The sequence below is a fragment of the Anopheles coluzzii genome, chromosome 2 (assembly GCF_943734685.1).
Source record: "Anopheles coluzzii chromosome 2, AcolN3, whole genome shotgun sequence".
NCBI classification, from domain to species: domain Eukaryota; kingdom Metazoa; phylum Arthropoda; class Insecta; order Diptera; family Culicidae; genus Anopheles; species Anopheles coluzzii.
This window is the reverse complement of record NC_064670.1, coordinates 87925061-87947435: the sequence shown is the minus strand read 5'-3', so window position 1 is coordinate 87947435 and position 22375 is coordinate 87925061. Positions and strand designations below refer to the sequence as shown.

The following is a 22375-nucleotide window of genomic DNA, read 5'->3' as shown; positions in this document are numbered from 1 at the left end:
CGTCAGATGGTGTAAGCTACTCTGTCCAATTCAACAACACAATTTTTGCCTTCGATTGCACAACGGTCGGATTCGGCACAGTTTCTTGTGGTTTTTGTATTGGTAAGTGCTATTTTGTAATGCCGTCATGGCAGTTCACTTGTATGTGTATCACATTAAAAATTGGCTCTTTAATAGTTCGAAGCAAAATAAAGCAAAATGATTTTTATTCGAAAAAAAAAAAAGAAAAAAATCTATACAACCCAATTAAAACTGAAATCACTGACTAGCCTGTCCTCCCTGAATGGAAAAGTAAGTCCTCCCTGAATGGAAAAGTAGACACCCTCACTGATAGCTGATGCATCCCGGGTGACGTCTGGAAGCTCGACTACCTGATGTTGTTGCGGCATGTGTTGCCTGTTCCTGTGCTGAGGTCGCACCTGCTCTCTGCGTTCCGGCTGGGCTGAATTGTACTCCCTTTACATCTGTGTCTGAGAGTTACACATGAATGACATTTTTGTGATCTACACTAGTGATGGGTAAAGTTGGCAACAATCCGGAGTCGACTGCAATGCGACTCCGATAATTTTAGAACCGACTCCGGAAGGTACGTCCGCCCAGCATTATCCGGAGTCGTTTGTCCCGAGTCGTTTGGACTCGTTCGGAATCGGAGTCGTCCAGAGTCGTTCGGAGTCGTCTGGAGTTGTTTGGAGTCGTTAGGAGTCGTATTTGTCAGGAGACATCCAGAGTCGTCCGGAGTCGTCCGGAGTCGTCCGGAGTGGTCCGGAGTCGTCCGGAGTCGTCTGGAATCGTCTGGGGTCGCCGAGAATCGGTTGGAGTTGGAGTCGACCTTCGAAACAAAGACCTGTTTGCACAGTACACTCCTGTCGACTTCAGACGACTCCGACTCTGCTGACTCCCGACGACTTCTAACGACTCCGAACGATTCCGAACGACTCCGACTCTGGGTGTAACTAGTAGGTTCGAATTTTTCCGGAATCAGAATCGGAATAACATTAGCCGGAGTCAAGTCGGAGTCGTGGGTGCGCACCAAAGAGCACATCACTAATCTACACAAGATGCCGAGATTTTAATAAACTTACAAAGTCGATGGTATATCTAAGAGATCTTCGCTGGAGAACTTTGGATGGTTTACCCTGAACAGGCTGTGATTGTAACTCGAATAGTTATAACTAAATACGCCAGATGGTGTTAAAGTACGGTAATGTTCGCTAACGAAGGTTGCTCAGGATAACTGCTGATCAGCTGTTTGAGAGCAGACGCGATCGTGACAGTAGCTTTAGTTTAACTACACAAAAGACCAATGGTTAACTGGTTGATGAAAATACTACATGCTTCTTTATATGTGTTCCATGTACCTCAGTATAAGAGAGATTAATTTAAACAATCAAATTCGCCGTCTAAATTTAAGCTGCGCGATGTGTCCTGAAAACAGACAAAAAAGTAAATATTTGTTATTTGTTATTTGTTATTTATTTATTAAAATTCAACGGACCGCAAGTGGCCCACTTGAAGCGAATTCATTTACATTAATTCATTATAACATAGTCACATTACGGTCATTCATTTGTCACGCTTAGTCTTAAGTAACATAATTAACATGTAAAAGGTCGCACGACACGAATACTATTCAACAATGCGGTGCGCGACATGTCAGGTTGATGACGATCACAAATGACATTAAACTCACGGCACATACGAATAAACGGATCAGAGGAGCCAAAGCGAGTGCGGCGTTCCTCCACGTCAAGTAGCGATCTAGCTCGGAGCGATCTCGGCGGGACATACATGTTGAGCCTCGAAAGAAGCGCGGGCGAGTCGATCCGATTGTCAAGAAGTCCCGCGACAAACAGCCTCTGAGCGTTGCAGTTCCGCTGCTTCAGCGTCTCGATGCCAAGCAACGCACAGCGTCCCTCATAGTCAAGTTGGACACTCCAGGAGCGCAAAGCGAACCGCGTGAATTTGCGCTGGATCGACTCTAAACGAGCTAGGGGACGAGCAGCTGTAGGCCACCATACTACAGAAGCGTATTCTAACACTGGTCGCACCAAAGCACAGTATAGCGTCTTGATGCAAATCGGGTCAGTGATGTCTCGTGCTATTTGTTTTAGTAAGCCGATCAATTGGTTACCCTTAGAGACAACGTGCTCTAGCTGGTCGTGGAAGCTCAACTTTTCGTCAAGGAGCACTCCTAGATCCGTGACACAGCTTTTGCGACCAATGGTAGATCCATTTAACGCATAGTCATACACTAAGGGGCACCGCTTTCTCGCAAACGTAACGACAACACACTTCTCGACGCACAATTCAAGACCATTCAAAGAGCACCATGACTGGAAGGCACTTAGAGTGGCTTGAAGGCGGAGTTGGTCTGACCGGTCGCGGATAGGCAGGAACAGCTTCGCGTCGTCTGCATACAGTAGGTGGCCGTCAGGAGGGAGCAACCGTGTTACGTCATTCAGGAAAATGACAAACAGCAGCGGTCCAAGATTACTCCCCTGCGGCACCCCAGAAGAAGCATCGATACGGCGCGACGTATGGGGTCCCATCTTCACGCAGTATGTGCGACCAGTAAGATAGGAGCGCATCCAGGCCAGCAGCTGCACAGGCAGACCAAGCATTTCGAGCTTTGCGAGCAGCAAGGCGTGCGGAACGCTATCGAAGGCAGCCTTGATGTCCGTGTAGACTGCGTCGATCTGCGAGCCGGCATCGATGGTCCTGTGGCAGAGGCTAACGAACTCAACCAGGTTGGTGGTGGTTGAACGCTGAGGGACAAATCCATGTTGAGCTGTGCTAATGTAGTTCGAGGCAGCTGCGAGGAGAGGTTCGTACACCAGGAGCTCGAAGACCTTAGCGCAGGCACAAAGCGATGTAATGCCACGGTAATTACATGCATTTGATTTGTCCCCCTTTTTGTGCACTGGAACAAGCCACGAAGTTTTCCAGCAGGCAGGATAGATGCCCGAACGCAGCGAGTCGCGAAAAATCGAGGCCAGGATAGGCGCGATGGTGGTGCCACAACGCTTAAGCGTGGAAGCCGGGATCCCGTCAGGCCCTGGAGCAAACGAAGATTTCAGCCTGTCAATCGCTTTCGAGACTGAATACTCATCGATGATCGGCAAGTTTGGGGCCATAGCATCCACCGGTACGTTTGATAATGCGTCGGCTATCTGCCTCTCATCAGTTACAGCTGGAAGGAAGGTGGCGGCAAAGCGCGAGGCAAAAATATCACATACAGCAGACGGATTGTTGCCGTTGCGCCCGTTGTAACTGACGGAGCTAGGAAAACCAGAGGATTTCCGACGATTGTTTGCGAAGTTCCACAGTACACGTGAATTGCCGCGGCAGCGCAAAACCGTACGCCGTACGTGCCCCAGGTAGCGGAACCTGTTATAGCGCCGATAGAGAGAGTGCGCAGTGTTATAGTTGCGCAATGCAGCGGGACACCTACGCAACAAATAATCGCGATACGCGGCAGCTTTAGCCGTTTTGAGCCTGCGCAGCGTTCTGTCACCCCAAGGGGGGCCTCGTTTAGGTCGTTTCACCGGCGTGCATTCATTCAGGGCTTGCAACATGAACCGCTCAAAATCTTTCACAGCGAGGTCAAGAGTGGCGTAATGGGAACAATCGAAGACATTCGCGAACGAGGCGATCATCGGCAGGAGCCTGTTAAAGTCCGTCCGCGCGTAGTCAAGGCGTGATGTTAGCGCAGGAACGGCTGATTCCTCTCGTGGTAGCGGGATGGCCAACTCAAGCGCCGGGTGATAGGTGTCAATTGCTAACAGCGGGGTGAGGCAAAGTTCAAGCGGAAGGCAAACAGAAGCAACAGCATTATTTGCAAACACCAGGTCTAAGACGCGTCCGCTGGTGTTAAGATGACCATTGATCTGGAAGAGTCCGCTATGATGCATCTCGTCCATAAACAGAGCGGAGAGAGCCGATCGCGTACGTGGCTCATAATGCAGAAATGGCAAATCCGGATCATGCTGAGCGGCTGACCAGGAGACGAGAGGTTGGTTGAAGTCTCCTAACAGGAGTAAACCGTCTCCGGGATGCATAGTTGAGCATAATGAGCGAATGCAGTTTTCGATTTCACGGAGCGTGGCAGCATTTGCGGCAAGTCTAGGCGGGAGGTATGCAGCTACGATGAATAGTCGGGAATTGCCTAGTTGTATTATAACGCACACTAGCTCAAGCGATGGATGCACCGTTGTGTGCTCCCGTGACGTCAGAGACTGAGAGCACGCAATCAACACACCTCCACCGCGGGAACATGTACTGTTGTCAACACTACGATCGCATCGGTAGACTCGGAAGCTATCGTCAAACAGCAAAGCCGAAGGTAGACTAGGATCGAGCCAGGTTTCCGTAAGCACTATTACATCGAAATTGGATTCCAACACCGACAGGCGAAACTCATCGACCTTCGTGCGCAGTCCCCGCACGTTTTGATAGTAAACAGAGGCAGTGGAACGGGCAGTGCGAAGCGCATTAGCAGCAGGAACATAACAGGTAGGTGTTTGTGCAGACCTAACAGAGGTTCGTCTATTCGTGAAAGAAACGGTCAAGTGTGGTCTGTTGTAAGTTGGTGTTGGAAGTGCGGCGAATTAAAAGCGGGCCGTCAATGAGTGTTGAATTAGGACCATGAGTAGTGTCGTTCAGCGTGTGTTCTCCCAATTGTGGTGATGTTAGTGTTTGAGCCTGTGAAGTTGATGCGTGTGCCGGTGCGTGATAGACAGTGGATGTTGGTGTGCGAGGCATCGATCGGCGATCGATGACAACAGGTGTGCGTGTGAGAGAACGGTGTTTGATGGTGATTGGTGACGATGAGTGTCCATGCTCTCGTTGACGGGATTGTACAAATTCACGTACACCAATACCGACAGGCCAGGACGATGGGGCGAGTGCTGCGTCACGAAGGGCATATAGTGGATGAAGTTACTTGAAGTGAGTAAAGGCATAAAATGGCACTTTAACATTGGACTTAAAGCATTGCTGCCGAGATAGACCGGAATGTCAATCCGAAAGCCAACGGATCTAACGTAAAGCCGACCTGCTCGATGGGTATGTGCGTGCGATTTATGGTAGGAAATAATACAAAATCCTTTTTCCGCAAGAACCGTTGTGCCGATTGTTTCCTTCTTCAATCGTATGGCTTATCGTGCTGGCTGTGCTTTCCTAAGCGGGACGGTCGCCACGATTCAACCTTTTACACACGCATACGAGCTGACGCCCGAAGAAACCAAACGATGGTGGGCTGTTAAGTAGGATTACTGGAGACATTTTGCTCGCTCTGATGTGAAGTGTGCATGTAGCTTAGTGGCGGTAACGTGAGAGTAGCCTTGTCCATCCAACTCAAGGCCTGTATGTTGGGATCGCTTTCGACCAGTGCCCAAGTGGAGGAAGCTTATTTGTCATCTAGCATGTCGAAAGTTTACTTGTACATGTGCCTGTATGTGTGAGAGTGTATGTGCTCCATTAGCCGGGACGATTGCGTTGATAGGGAATTAAGTGATGTAGATGACGTGGTGGGTCGTTGGAAGATAATCAGTTCATCTAGTGGACTCTCGGCCACCGTGAGGAGTTTTTTCGTTGACTTTCTTAGGAAGCGTCCGATTTGCTGTCCAACTTATTAATGTACTTGTGGCACTGTTGGTAGCTATATAAGTCACGTTAAACATAAAAATAATATTTGAGAGTGCCACTAACTAACTTGTGAGTCGAGCAGAGTTCACAGCTAAGTTGGTTACATTACTTGAACAAAATAAAATGTAACGTTCCTAATTAGAATGAAACAAGCCTAGCTAAGCCATGCCTGTGACTTACGAAGTTATGCATTTTAATAACGAGACCTTATCATTACACCATTGAAATTTTAGCTTTTTTATCGTACAGTTCGCCCCTTTCTCAACATTCATGAAGCATACAAAAGGGTACAAATGTCTTCTTTTTTTGTTGACTGCACCCAGGAGTTGCTCAATGTTTCCTGTGCGCTGGTGATTTTCAATTGCAGCAGACAGCGATTCCGTCGACTGTTTTCCATACACAGCTCACGGTGCCGCTGCCGCTTTTGTCCAGAAAATGGAGCTATGCCTACATTGTCAAGTGGAATTATGACTCTCGAGCACAAAACAAGAGCCGTCAACATGCACCCACTTCATCTAGCGTTTCAGGCAGTATTTTTCGCTTCCGACGCTTTTCGCTTTACCGGATGCCAGTCAGGAGTTTCCTTTGCTCGTTCGTATTTATTTTTTGCTTCTTTCCCCTTCCTCTTGTGTTCTCTCGCAAGCATCCACCGGTACATATTAGCGGGCTCGACTGTAGGCCTTGAGCAAAAGTTGCAGCTAGTAGCACATGCTTTATTCCGTCTGTTGTCTGCAGATAATTGGAGCAATATGAACTCTGGTGGCTTGCGGGCGTCGCTGGGCGAACGAGCGGAAGAGAAGTGTATTTATCTCGCATCCCGTGTTATCCTGTTCGAGGGTTCACATTCAGCAGCAGTGGCTTGAATGGTGTGCAGGACATCGAACTCCTTTGCTGGCAAAAAGGCTGGAAGCGATTGCGTCGGTACCGAGGAGCGTATTTGAATGTCGCTGGCAGTGCATCGGGCGTAGGGAAAATGATGCTTGCAAGAGACAGGCAGCTTGTACAGCTTGTGCAGATAGAAACACATCCAAACACACACACACACACAGACTTGAGTCATGGATGGGTACCGAAACGCGAAAGCGTCAAAGATCGAGTCTTATTTGGCGCCCTTTACTACGTGCAGCTGGCAAAAGTAGTGCAGAACTGTATCCTGGTTGATGTGGGGCACTGGGAAGGTGAGCGTTTGTGGAAGAAACATTCTATCCTGTCTACGATGCGAGGGCTGCAGGCGTTTTGCGTATGCAATCCCGTACACCTGTTACCTGTGCCGACGAGTGGTTGGGAAAACAGGTTTAGGATTTCCAACTATTCGTCTTCTAGCCCTCCCTGTTTGTGGTCGCAGATGGATATGCGGCCCAATGCGTCACAACAACAGGGACCGAAACAAAATGAAGGAGAGAAGGAGAGAGGAGAGGGAAAAAAGTGCCCTCAAATTCCGTCTACCATTCGCAGCCCCTTCATCCCCGTTTGAACTGACGCACATGAGCACGTGCTGGGCAGAAAACAAGACGCTGCTCACAACAAAGTGATAAACAAAATATTGTCCTCGGGCGCACCTCGGGGATTGAGAAGAATTTTTGCGAACCCGTAATAGGACGCGACCGACGTTGCTATGGCGTGGGTGAAATCACTGTTTTCTTTCGATTTCCTGCTGAGCAAGGTCCAAGATGTGCTTATTTTTCATTGCAGCCTTAGTAAAAGAACAGAGGATAAATAATGTATGTTGAGTACAGTGTTCCGTTTTGATTTATGTAGTATTGAAAACACAAGAAAGAAAAACGAAAACAAACATAAATAAACCGAACATTTTAACGCATCACTGAAACCCCCCAACAGCGAAAGGAAAAATGTTAAACTTTTTACTTTAATGATGTATATTTTCTAAAACATTTTCTAAATCAACATCCTCTATATCAAAATATAGTAGCTTACCTTAAAATGATTTAATAGTTCAGTAAAATGTTTCTCATTTTCACTTACAATTTCATTATATGCAAATAGGGTCTTACTTACTATACATATATAATAGCTGCATGTGAAACCAGCTCACTGCACAACACAATATGAAAAAGTTTTCAGAGTAAAGCTAATGATTTTATCCAATACAAGTATGTCACAGTTTTTTCGCATATATGTTTTGGCGTGTCATCCATAAAAATTATGCTTCGATGGCTTTACTCAACGATAGAAGGTTTGTGATTTGTAAAAATTTAAGCAAAAAGAAACTAAAACCAGTTTCCTATAAGTTCAATCCTATAAAGACCCAACTAGATAGACTTATTGTATAGAATATGTAAAGGAATGTTCTAATGGTTACAGCACCGGCTCTATGGATTGTTTCCAGTGTGGGATTCACACAAAAATCGGATAAGCAGAATATAACACACCGACGCACAAAACACCACGAATGCAGAAGGATCTATAACACAATTAAAGTATAATAACAATTTAAAGAGTAAAAAGTGAGATACAGTCGTTGCCATCTAATTTTGGTTGTAAGGCATTAATTTTTGACAGTGCGTATGTTTTGACTCTATCGCAAAAATTTTTGCTTGTAAGTCATAAATTTTGACTCTTGTAGGAAACATTATAATTTTGAAGGTATTTGAGCAGATTTTTGTCAATTGTAATTTTCAATCACATAAAGAATACAAAAACCGTTTAATTTGACTGTTTTTTGAGAAAAAAAATGAAATTTTATAATTTATGAAGCCATTTTTTTTTATATATTTATTTGCGTGTACAGATTAATTTCTATTTACTAGTGTGGATATTTACAACAAAAAAAAACTTTACATTTACAAAAGTAGTGCACACTTAAGGACGACTAAATCTATCTCAACATCGTTGTTTTCAACGATGTGGAAAATGTAGTTAGCAAACAACCTAAGAATAAATATACGTATTCCCAGACTAACTCCTGCTAGTTCTGGAAATCGCAGACTATTGAACAAATAGGGGCGTCCTGGAGCTATTGAAACTATTTCTTGCTGCAGCAGTGCAGGCATTGTTTTTATAACAATTGTTTTATTTTAAATTCTATGAATGAAATTATTCACTGCTCAACTTATTTTCAATAATTGTAGGTCATACAGTTTGAGAAAATACTTTAAATTTTGTAAATAACACCATTGACTCACAGTTAAAAATTTATGCCTTAGAGACAAAAATTGATGCGCACTCTGAAAAATTGTTGCATGCGAGTTAAAAATTGTGACACGATGTCAAAAATAGGTGAGTTAGAATCAAAGTTTAGTGGCAAGGACTGTGAAAATAAATACCTACTTTAAGCATACGGTAGAGCCGTTCCTCCTGAATAAAAAATACTTACTTTTTTAAGTTTTACACAAGGCTAATTTTAGTATCCGAACCAGTGTGACGTGTGACTCATGATAAATTCCAAGTATTATACTGCTTCCGCTTCATGGATTAAATGAAAAGAGTAACCTTGCACTGCAATGTTCCACTCTTTCCGTTCGCTAAGGTGGTTCCACCAGTGGTCGTAAACTGAGCAGGCCAACTCGCTTTAGAATACTGCAAAATTTTCCACACCCGTGAGCAAACAGGCCGTAAAAATGGAATAACCATCTTGCCGATTTCCGAGTTAAACTGTGGCCTGCGCAGCCTTTGCGTAGTAGAGGACGAGGCCCACAAAAGAAAGGCCTCACTCCTCTTCCTGCGAGCAACATAGCAAATAACATAGCAGTCCATCATTAATTTAATGTGCTCATTGTACGCTGTGCAGATTCCTGGTGCATATTTCCTTCCTCTAGCTTTCCTCTGTTCGTAGTAACGTTTGCGTAGGTTTGTTGTGTTGGTTTTCGCTCGCTCACGGTGTTTGTTTTTTTATTCTCTTTCATTTTTCCCCCTACAGTATCGTCGAGCATAAGAAGTCGCCCCGTTCGGACCAGATTCAACCAAGCTAGCCACAGAGTCCTTCCCGGCACCGTGATTTTTCCGCCATTGGTTGTTGGTTGCGAGCGAAAATAAATACAACAACAGTACATTTGAGGAGAGCAAAACAAAATCTCGATTACTGCTAATAGTGGATAGTACCTCCGACCTGCTGGCGAGGACGGACGACCGGAGTCACGAAAAACAATGGTTTGAAGTGGGAAATAAAAACAAAAGACCCCCACGACCCCACGCGCACAAGCGTGTCGGAACATGGAAGAAAAACGGCTAGCAAAAAAGGGAAAACAGTACTAAAAGAGTACTTACAAAAACTGAATTGAACAAGAAAGCGGTAAAAGGAATGAAACACAACAGCAACGAAGAAAAAAAGGCAACGTTCACGTACTGTTTCCCTTCTTTCTTTGGTCCTTTGCTTTAGATTGCCGCCTGGTTTTATCTGTCTGGCGGAACAGACCACGTCGCACGAAGAAGGGAACCGTTTCCTTTTGGGTTTCATGTTTTATGTCTTTTCTTTTGGTTATCATTTATTTGCATCAGCACACTCTTTTCCGTAGCTTTTAAAAATCCAACCGTACGCAGATTTTTTGTTTCTACGTACGAACCTAACTGAACGGAAAAGCCAGGCTGTTTATGGTGCAGCCTTCTCACACACCGAGTCAAGTGATGGCGGTGCTCGACTCAAAATAATCCTTCACGACAAATAGGCAATAACAAGCCATCACAATGTCGCTACCGTAAACAACAACAACATCCTTCTCGCCCAAATAAGGACTTAGATGGGGCGGGATTACGCTAATAAACCTTCTAAGCTGGTTTTCATTAATTATCTGTTGGTAATCTAGATCTGCTGTTTGTTGCTTTCATGCAATGCTAAATATGAATTTCTTTTCCCAGCAAAGCGTTCCAATGCTACGTGCTGTATTGTGCAGGGAAATTAAAATCATCCGACTAAAAAACTCTCCACAAACAATCAGCCAACCTCGTTGGTGTGGTGAAACCATTATGAACCTGTTCGTGTATTGCAGAGAGACAATTGAGGAGAGTGAATATTAGTGAATTACGGTGAGTGTTAGAGTGTAGTGAATTTGTGTGAATTCAGATTCGTGAAAAGCAGCCGTTGTGAATTTCATTGTTGTCACATACTGTGTGTTGTTTCGGTGAATTGCTGTGTGTGAGATCGTGTACCATAAGTGAGGTCTGCGAATAGAAAAGCTGGCAAGAATTAATGTGCGTATACGCTAATAGCAGATTATAGCAGTGCTGTTGAAGGTAAAATCCAATCCAGTTGACGATGTGGCTGTTTGGATTTATGTTGATCGCCATCGTGTGTGCCGCCAAGTGCACGGAGGCAGACATTTCGGTGGAGGCAGCATTTCAAGGTAAGTGAAGCATTACCAACGCTTTAATTTTTTTTTTTAATTTAAAGGGAACAGTGTTATCGTAGAATGTAGAATGGCATTTTTAAAATGATACATTGTGTATTTTATCTGTCATAACTGTGTTCGAGAAAGGTAAAAGGTGGGTAAAGGTAAAAAGTAATTTATTAAATAAAGGGCCCTTTTCCCTTTTACGATCGCAGGCTGAAAGTTTTGCCTGTCAGCTGTTTGCAATGTATAGTAGTTTTCGAGCAGCAATCAAAGTGGGTGTAATATACAGGTGGGTTTTTCCCAAGGTTGGTTTGTTTCGCTTCTGCTGGGCGACATTGTGGGAGACATCTATCAATCATTGTATGCAAATTTCCAAAGTGTATATAGATCAGGTGGCCTCATAGCCTGTTTATATAACTAAAGTTTCTTTTTAACAAGACGGGTGAAAACTTTTGCTCTAAAAGGCGTTCTTCAAATACAAAACACTCTTTAAATTTTCAATTTATTCACAAAAAGTTCTTCAAACGAGAGATTTACTGCTAATTGTAAGCTAAATCAAATCTGAATGGCTTTACGTCCATTTTTGTTCGATACAACAATCATTCGATGTGAAGACCAATGTCTGCTACGTATGTGCTGCTATTAAAAACTATCCATTCATACGGAAAATCGTTTCACCCGTTCTGTCAAAAAGAGCTTTTTTTATTAAAAATTAGTTGTCAAACTATATGGGACGGGACCACATGTTCTACATACACTTTGATTCTAGATTCCACCATCTGATCTCTTTAATACACCTTGGGATGAATGAAAAACACGATCTGTTTTGACATTTTTTCGAGCAGGTACTCGAATCTAATTCTAGCTTTGAGGTTTAAATAATCAAGGCTGGAAATCGCAGGCTGTTTTTGTGTGTTGTTTTGTATGGAGTGTTGACATGATTTCAGCTGCCAACTGTCTAACTCTATATGAAAAAATTAGTATCGCGAAAGGCCCAAATGTCATAATCTCGATACCATAATTGGAATGATATGTTTGTTTGTACATGTTCTCAGAAACAAACATGTTTCTTGTTTTTATTCACTTAATTGTAGCATATTCAGAATCCTAGAAAAAAATCAAGGAATAGATGTGGTTTACTGAATACCATTCATGTAAGAAGTATGATATAGGAAATCTAGCATTAAATTGATTTCAAATGGAATAGTTTTTAACCGTACACAGGCTGGAAAGCATCGATTCAACCTAACTTCTTGTCACGAGTAGTAGTTGCAAAACTAAACTTGTGCTTACATTTTCCCACCATAAAATCGAATAAATTTCTAACGATTTTCAATGAGTTTTTAATCATTGTTGGTTTTGCAATCCGTAATCAAGAAAGGTAATAAAAATTAGGCTCAATATTTTAACCATTGCTCTTGCACCATAATCCTCAGCCCTATAAATAATGCAGAGAAAAATGTGCCATCGGTCGAGCCTGTGCTCCAGCCCCTGCAAGAGCACCATAATGTACACTTCGCATTCAGTAGAGCTCTGCATCGAGATACTGAAATCCCATGTCGACACAAGCGATGCCCTCTGCGGTATGCTAAAAGCACTCGATGCAATGAAACCGGTCGACCCCTTGGCAGCCGGGAAAGGCAAATGCAATCTGGCCAAACGCCACAAATGGCGAACGGCTCTCTGCTTGCCCTTCAATCGTGGTTGGACGAAGAAAATCGTTTGTTCTCTCAAAGGTTGTGGAAATTTCTTCGATGTCGCACGTTTAGTTCGGTCTTTCTCTGTGTATGAAAGTGTGTTTGCATGCTTGGCAAGATGCTGTGAACTGCAGACCGTCTGTCCCGGGCAGCTGTTGGGTGCTGACTCGGTGCCAAGCAGTATATTGAATATTAATCGAGGGCCAATATTTATGAGAATACGCCAGCGAACAGGGCACTGTGCTTTGGTGTACGAGTGATGATTTTAATTTCATTTTGATAGGCATGCCGCTTCGAACTGGAGCGGTTATTGTTTTCCATTGCGTTGCTGCTGTGGAATGGAATAGTTTGGCTGCCAGGGCTAAAGGTTTTAGGGAAAGCTCTTTATTTATATTATTTCTATATTTGTTGGTCTGGCGTACGGCCAGACAGCTCACCTGGATCCGTTGTAGTTGTCAAACGGATAGGTGCTTTGCTGTTTGGGCACAATGTGACACGATTGAAGGTCGGAAACTTTGCGCCGTAAATTTGATTACCTTGAGCCTATTTCAATCAAGCAATGGCATTGGAACATGTGTTTGTTGTGTGAAAATATATGTATGTGTGTATGCATGTATTTATGTGTGTATTTGTATCCATGGAATAAAAGTACAAGTCATTTAATTCAATTAAGAGTTTCAACCTATCATGTACGCCCATTTGTTTCTTAGGAAAGCAAATGAAAGGCACATTGAACTATTGTTCACTAGAAATAATATTAGTAATAGGAAGAAATAAAAGTGGATCCGTAAATATCCCACATTCATTTTAATCATCTCAAAAGTTATTGAATGAACCCAGGAGCTATGTGATTAAAGTTCGTTTTCTTTCTTTATTCGGTCAATTGAACGTGAGGAAATTAAGCATGTATGAAGTTTCAACACAATGAAAAACTCCCCAGTGCAAATAAAAACACTGCTACAAGTAACGCAAGGAAACGTTGTTCCACGGATGGTCCGGACTAAAGTAAAAAAAGAAAAAAAGTTAAACAATCACAACCAAAAAGTTCGTCGAAAAGCTGAGTAAAAGAAAAGCCTAGCTGTATAATTAATGAACGCGCGTGCGAGACTGGCACCGTGTGTTGAAGCTATTTTTGGCCAACAGTGTGGTCTTGTTTGTTTTGTGCTTGCACTTTTATACCTTAATTGAAGCCCTTAAATGAAGCTGAATTAATGTGGAAGCTTTCTTTTATGATAATCTGAATCATCTGAACGGAGAATTTTGATTAATCAAATTAAGTGTAAAATGCTCATCTGATAAATAAGAATGGATAAGACTATTTTTATGTTACTTTTTTGTACCAAAAAGCTAAGGAATGTCATTTTTTTCATACCGCATAGTTTTGTATACTATTAAATTTCAAACTTAAACGTTTATGAACCAAACATTTCCGATATATTTTCCAAATATTTTCGAAATATTTTCCAAATTCCGGTATCGTAAAATAACAGAATGAACATTAAATAAGAAAATCTAGAACTGGTCCGAAGCACAAATTGTTCGTTTTTTTCGAAATGTTATAACAATGTATGTTTCAGAATAGTTTAGTTAAGAAAACATAGTTATTGTTTGTGTTGTATCCATTAATTTTAGAAAATATATTAAAATTATGTGAAGAAATTCAGCTTTCAAATTTCTCAAATCAACTGATCACAAACGCATTACTGTTGAAGTAAGGTTGCGCAACAAATTGGTATTTTTTCTACAATGAGTGTACGCAATCGATAGAAATCTGGTACGGACCATGCCTTCAAACATTCGATACGTATTTTGTTCGTTTCAAATATCACCAATAGTGCAGCGATTGTGTACCGAATGTGTGTAGATCTGTCGCCATGTCAGGTGAACAGGTAATTTAGATGGTTGATTGGCAGAAAACGACATGAAATAAAAACCGAACACGGTACACCGGTAAAGGTCACATTACTGAACCAGGATGCGTGCACAACGAGAACAAAATAATGCAGAGTAATGGGACACCTTTGGGCTAGCCTGGGACTGTGTGTGTGCGGAAGGTGGTGAAATCAATCGTATGTACAGGAGAAATCCATTCTTCATCTACCATTGCGCATGTGGCTACCGACTGCTTCGAGCAATTCGATAGCCTTGGGTTGATGAAATGTTGTTTTCACAAGCCAAAAGAGTGGTATTTGCAGATACTTTTCCCGAGCTGCTACCAGTTAAAGAGTCTTCACGAATGTGAGCTTATAAAGTTTTCGTGTTGTTTAAGAATATGTTCTTTTGCTGGGAGTGATGAAGCACTAAAGTGGAGTAGTATTATTGTTATTACACTAAAAATAATAATTTGAGAATTATGAAGTATTTAGATATACTTAGACAAAATCCCTCTTTCATTGAATTGTGTTTTACACAGATTCTTTGAATACTACTCCAATTTTGGAATGATGTTTAAAATCGGTTGATTATAATCAAAATGGAAAAAACTAATGGTTTGAGGTAACGCAGTATTCTTACTTCTTAGTGTTTACAAACATCTACTTATATGATTTCCCGATGCTGATTGTTTCTAGAAACCAAACTCGGAGTTGCTTCCTATATCTAAGATATTAGCACAAAAAGTTGTGTTATGTGCGTTTCGGTGTTGGTGAATTCGTGAAGAAGTTTCATTGGGCGGAAATCTCAGAGAAAAAGGTACACAGTGGCACTCGTCCCATGGGACCCGAGGGTGCTTTTCCACCCATTAAGAGATGACGAATGGCACGGTTTCGAAGAAGGCATAGACATTTACAAAGCCAAACCGGTGGCAGTGGTTGAGTTTTCGATCTGGAGCACGAAAACATGAAAATAAAATGTAAGGTCGGTGGAAAAAATAGCCACACACAACAAACCCATTTTTCTAGCGATATTGGCAATCAGCGGGTTCGCATCAAACCGCCACGTACAATACAGGGTAGGAAAATTAATCCCAAATTGGATTAGGTGAAGCGAAATTGGATTGTTGATTGAAATTATTGCGCAAGTTGAGGAATGAGTTTTTACACATTTAAGGTTGGGACGGGAAGGTGTTGTACAATAAATTTATGAAAATATAATAACGATTGAGCATTCATTTTTATTTCTGTGCGAAAAGTACGATTAAAAACTGCACACTGATTTATTGTGCCGCTTGTTTTTGTTTATATAGTTATAAAAAGAATGTTCGATTGAACTGGGCATAAGAGAATTGTATTGAGAGCAAGTATAATCAGGGGTTTCGTTCGCGAGAATTTCTAAATAACTTAACAACTCCTTTTTTGTATTTGATTTTACTTTGGATGTCGAGGATGCAAACATAATTGGAATGTTTATCTTTTTTAAATTTTAAATATGGTAGAATGAAATACTATTTGTATGGCACCAGGTAAGCAGAAATGCAATAAGTCTAAAAAAATAGATCGCCCATCTGTTTTTATTAAACTTAAATTGTACTACAATACACTTGACGGGGAATTGAAATTTAGCCACCCTGTGGAGCGTGCGGCTCCTTGTTATCATTTAGTTATTCCAATGATTATATTCCAATAACATATTGATATGAATATAAATAGTTTCTTTCGGCTTTTCATTAAAACTTCACTGTAAACACAATGAAGAAGAGTTTTTGCTTCTTTAAAACAAACAATCAAATAGTTAAATATGTAAAGCTACTATTACCCAACCGAACAATTAACTCTGCAAAATGAAGTATGATGCAAACGAAGCTATGTTCGTTTCCTCTCATGCGCGTTGTAATATGTAATTGGTGACAAGAGCTGCAGTAATTGTTTCTGGTCATAGAACATCTTCATCGCTGCACCCAAGAACACATACACTGGCCATACACTTGACGAAAGCAAACATTCGCTACCTCGTGCTACACGACGCCTATTACATAACTGCGTCGAGAATAGGTAATACCTGTGTGTTCGGTGTTGGAATGGATTCACCTCATTTCATTCTCTTTCAGCCTGCAAGCTTAAAGCACAACAGAAAACCCTCTCTCTGGTTTGGTACGTGACAGTATTCATTATTGAAATTTACACATGTTTCACCGCACCAAGCCCAGCACTCCCGGTGATTGTCGGTTCAGTTTCCCGAGCTCGACTCAGCCTCCGAAACTTCCGATATAGTCATTGGGCGCTTGTGCTGCCGTCGCCGCACTACTGCCGCTCCGCACCGCGACATCCGCTGTGGTTTTGTACATCAGTGTATCCCACCGACTTGCACGTAGCCTCAAAAACGGTGTACCACACTATACTCCGCACCACGAAAGATAATTGGTGCTGCCACCGGAACCGGGTCAGCCCCGGGTACCGGGTTGGGAGGGATGATTTCCTTCCCTACCGAAGGGCCTGCTGTTGTGTGCGTACAGAGCAAGCGAATGGCAATATATTGCGGTTTATTGGCGTTTGGCATTGCTGTTCGCTTACGTTACGATCTTTGAAGTGGAATTGATATTTTCTTTAACGCTAGTACATGCAGAAACACGCACACTTGCATTTGCAAATACACACTCATACACACACACACAAACAAAGGCACAGAGACAGTTCATTGCTGCTTCGCTAGAAGCCGTTTGCTGCGGCGTCATCGTAGTGGGAGATGACCTCGCAATGTGGCGTTGCGTCTAATTAATTTAATCCCTCATCCTCATGCATAAATTATGCGATGACGAAGTAAATCAATTATTCTTCGTAATTATCTTTTGCAAAACGAGCGCTCTATAGGCAACACGTGAGACGATGCATGAGGATGTGCCAGGATATCTAATCGTCGTGATGGAAAATAAATTCTTCCCCTGAAATATGCGTTCACGCTGCTAAAATGATTGTAACTAAAGCAAAGATTGATAATGCTTCAATACAAACAATACTGAAGCAATTTGTATATTATATTTGTTTGAGAATGTTTAAGATGTTAAGTGCAATATTATTCTCCTTGTTGTAAACAGCTATTTTCTTAAAAAAAAAACAAAATTCGAAATCCTTTGGAGTTTGGTCAAATGTTTCTCTAATTAAAATTTGGACAACAGATCACATTTAAAGGGATTTCATACGAACCAGAGCTCAAATAATTCCCTTAATCTATGTGAAGGAATCATTTTATTTCGAGGAAAAAAAACACCTCTGCCCGGTTACTTTCCAATGCAGGGAAAGTTCACTACCCACACTTTACTTTGGTCTGGCGCTGCTGCGGGCGTAATTGAAATTCTTAAGCGACATGACAAAAATTTCTCGCGTATTCATCAGCACTCCAGTTGTTGCCGAGAGCGAAAAACTTTTGCACAAGAAGCATCCGGGAAAAGTGATGCCAGAAGCGATTACTTAAACGCTACTTGCGCGATGCGGGAGTGTTTGATGAAACCAGACGGAATCGGTACGGTGCAAAAGCACAGAGGTTGAGGGACAACCTCAGCTATAGAGCTGTGAGATAGATGGTCGCTATCCCCTGTAGGTAGTGAGCTGTATGAGCGCTCGCTCCAAAGCTTCCAAACGGGCCCAAATCGGAGAGTGAGATTCGGAGATGAAAAATGAATGAAAAAACTAATTATCCATGTTTGGATAGCACCATCACCATTGCTAGCATCGTCAACGTGTAAGCGTACCCCGCATTCGTGGGACTGGAAAGAAACGAAAACGTGAAGAAGCACTTGGAAAATTGAGAGCACGTAATTTGCGCTGCTCTGCTGTGCGTTCGTGTATGTGGAACAATAAAAAGCCGCGGAAAACATGGTACGGTGTTGTGTTGATGTTGTTCCACTAACTTACAAAAAAAAGAACCCTGCTTACCGTGCCGCCAAAAGCGTCTGTTTGCAGATTTTGTGAGGGTGTACGGATGAATGAAATGCTGCTTGTTTGTTGAGTAATCGTTTCAAATTTGACGTATTTGATGTGAGCGTAGAATGGAGCCCACCTGCCGGATGAAGGCAACACGATGGTCTTAGCGTGCGTTATCTTCATGCTTGTGATATTGTACCGCTTGGTGTGGGTGGTTTTAGTAAAAACATATGCGCGTCACTTTGCCCAGACGCAAACGAAACCGGGCCAAGTGAGTGTAAACTGGCCATTCACGAAGGTTTGCAAGCTTCGTGGAAAAGAAAGTTGTTAATCTTTTTCCCGGTACTTATCTTTAAACATCTTTTCCTGGAATTGTTTTTCTTCGCCTTCACAGGAGTTGGTGTTGGTGCCATGGCTTGGTTGGTTTGTGTGGTTTATGGTTAAAGCACTGCATGTTATCTGTTACGTGTGTGGGTATGATTATTTTTAGATCAAATGGAGACGCATGGTAGTTTTTGGTGCGTCATGACAAACCACTTGTATTATTGGGTTTATTTCAGAATAAAAGAAACCGTTGGATACATCCTTTATTCAGAAACATCAATCCACCGTAATATGTGGTTGTTTTTATGACATCATGTTGTAATCTGGTTTAAATGTGAACTATCCTTTTTTATTTGCATGATCATACATACAGTGCAAGGCGCCTCCATCATAAACAAATTCGTGATGAACTAATCAATAATATAATAATGGGGGCTTTTATGACAACAGCTAACTGATTATTTGGATTTTGATACTTGGCAGCTGAAATTGTGTAAACATTCGATACAAAACCACAAATAACACATATTTTCAGCCTAGATCATTTTAGCCTGAAAAATATGTAAATAAACGTCAATTCGTCCCAGGCGCGATAAGGAACTCATAAATGATAGATTTTTTCGGAAGGATAATTATTATGTTAAGACAGGTAAAAACTGATTTGGATTGTTTCTTTTATGTTTAATAAAATTATAATCTCTTTTTTAATAGAAAAAAAGAAAACAAAACGAAACAATTTTAAAATGCATCTTTGTTTGTGCATCACAAAGATTCCCACAATGTTTGTTCGTTTTTTCAATATTTTTGAAACTAGCCTTTCGTACAAATCAATACAAATTAACAAAAGCTCTTCATCGTCTCTTAACAATCTTAAAAACACCAGAATGAAATAAAACCGTTGTTAACATTATATCAACTTCTTGTAATCCAATATTTTTCCTTGTGTATCCTTTAAAAATCGATCGTTCAGTATTTTGTGATGATTCAAGCAAGCCAATCTAAGCGAAAAAGGTGCGATCAAGTGGAAATACGAATAAGTTTCAAGGGTCAACTTGAAGCGAAACACTAGAAAAATAGCATTACTAATGGTTTCATTTTTCGTTTTTTCTTTCCCTTTTCACAACGACGGATTTGCAGTGCGTTAAAATCTACAGTTACACTTCGTTGGAAAGATATCAAATTTGAAACGAAACCATACATTGCTAATGCTAGATGTTATGGCACTGGTATTATGCACTATCGAACAGAGTTAGCAAAAGATATGAAGTTTATATTAACAAGACACTTTAGTACTAGATATTTTGCTGTATTAGATAATAAATGTTTATTGAAGTTTAGTAACAAAAAAGAGTAAAGCTGAAATGGATACTCTTCCTATTACTTATTAGCAATGGTTTTTGACCAAGGTTCTCGTGAAAAATATCGTGATCCATCTTTGTTCAAATGTATGAGACCGAAAACGATTCCCGTAGTGCCGGTGTTGTTAACCAGGTACAAATGATACAGGTTCTACCGTTTCACCTTTACCAGGGGACTTTTTCGTTTTGTTATTGTGTTTTGTGTACGACGTTCTATTTCATCTCACAATGCCGAAGAATACGCCACTCACGAATACAACCCAACCAGCGAGCATCCCCGGACAATAGAATCAGAAGAAATGCACACATTGTCCTTTGGTTTGAAAAGCGAAATCAGGCATTTCTGTCGCACTGTCCAGAGCCCCGTAGCCGAAGACCCGAAACGGACGGAGGAAAATGTTACACCAAAACAAAATGAAGTTAATAGGATTTAGAAATTAGACACACCGAACACATCAGCTCGCCACATTCGCCCGGTCCGTGCGAGTTGTAGTTGCCGGCCACGAGAAAAGTCCAAAAGTTCGATAGGAATGAAAGCAAAAATCCTGTAGCTACCAGCTAGTTACGCGGTACGCATTTGAAGGGCAGCTAAACAAGGGAAACAAACACACAAAAAAACCAAGAGGGAAATAACTCGTCAAGCACGGAAAATTCCTTACCCAGACAGGCTCGGCACCTTTGCTAAGGATCTACGCGTCGGTGTGTACGTGCCTACTGGTGGCTGTGGTATGTCGATGGAGAATGGTTTTGCCTTCACAGTTGCTGAACCGTTTATGGGTTTTGGCCAGCGAAGTTGGCTCTAGGATTTCGTGCACATGGGAGTCTCAAGGTGTGAGAGAAACGCCTTGAATTACTGCGCTGGACGGGAGTGGCGGCAGGCCCAGAGAATACGTGGAATAATTTGTGCAATTCCCAGACCCAACAGGGATGCGGTGGGAGCTCGTGTCGGTAGGCCTTCGTTGCGTCTGCTAGTTTGGGTGCGACCTTCACTAACTCGGTGAAGAAACTCGTCTCATTAGGATTGAGCAGCTTGATTTCTGAAGACGCGAATGGTTGGCGTGGAACGAAAAACGGATCAATGTCTGTGTAGATTTCATATGTATCTTAAATGTGTTTGCGTTGCTCGCTTGTACGGTTAGAGTTTTGTTAGGAGTTTTTTTTTCGTCACCTTCTTCCACCGTAAACTGTAACTGACAGCTCCAGCCATTCTGCCCTTACGCCGAAATTGAAACACGTGGAAAAAAAAATGTTCCCCCTCCTGAGTGCCCGAGCACCCCGGTCGCTGTCTTTTTTGTCTGTTCAATTCTGCAGAGGCTATTTTTGTGCTCATCATTCTCACTTTTGTCAAACTCCCACGGCTCTGTGGTCAAACTTTCAAGGACAATGGCATCGCATCCCGAAAAAAATCCCTAAGCAGAATGTGGCCAGAAAAAAAGTCTGTCGTTCTCATTTTTTGTTCGCCTTCCCATTTTTTTCTCTGTCATCAGTGTCTCTGTCACCTGACAGCTAAGAAGGTGTGATAGATTTTTTGCTCCCTTGCTGGCAGCATGAAACAGTTACAAAAATGCGCCCTGATCCCTGGGAGACGTGAAAAAGCCTACGGGTACGGCCCATTCCGAGTAGCTTCTGGGTAGTTATCGGTGTTCCAGGCACACTACCGGAAGCCTTCTTGATGTATCACTAATTTCCCCTCCCTGCTTCGTGCGCTGTGACTGCGTGGGGTTGTTTTTTGTACCAGCCAAGTTTGCGGGACCTTTGTGAACGGTATTTGGATGAGATGTTTCCCCCTGGTGTCGGGCACATGCCTAGCTGGTGGACATGATTAATCATCTAGGTACTGCTAGTCGTTTCCTTTTCACTGGACCTGATATTATTCGTTTAGCCGAACGAGAACAAAATAAAAAAGAATATGCCATCTCATTCGGGTTTCTCTAGTCCAGCTACAGTTGACTTGTTTCCGGCTGCTGTGCATTTACTGTCAGTAACATTTAAAGTTCCACGTTGCTGTAAGGTAGCACATTAAATAGCTTCTTCGCGGATAGAGAATCGGAGGACAAGTGGGGAGAGAGGGCGAGTGTAGAAAATATTGAGTGTTTGATGGTTTCCCGTGAGAAGCTGAAAGTGACGATAAGGTTGGGCTGATCCTTTCAGCGTAATGTCTCCGGTGAGTGTTATTTGCATAATTGGATGCAGTGCCGAGGTGACAGTGCTTTGCCATACCCATCGATGCAGAATGGTGAGGGGGGGGGGGGGAATGAGAGTGTGTGTTT

At 42.2% G+C, this 22375-nt stretch overlaps 1 protein-coding gene across 5 annotated transcripts in view; it reads left to right on the top strand.

Annotated features, from left to right (window-relative positions):
- Nucleotides 1–22375, top strand: part of LOC120947312 (uncharacterized) — a 139008-nt gene that overhangs the window by 10494 nt on the left and 106139 nt on the right. For all 5 annotated transcript variants that reach the window (XM_040362528.2, XM_040362527.2, XM_040362530.2 and 2 more), the window contains exon 2: nucleotides 10459–10943. In XM_040362528.2, the coding sequence (XP_040218462.2) occupies nucleotides 10856–10943 (88 nt within the window). In that variant the 5' untranslated portion in view covers nucleotides 10459–10855. The remainder of the gene's footprint in view (nucleotides 1–10458; nucleotides 10944–22375) is intronic.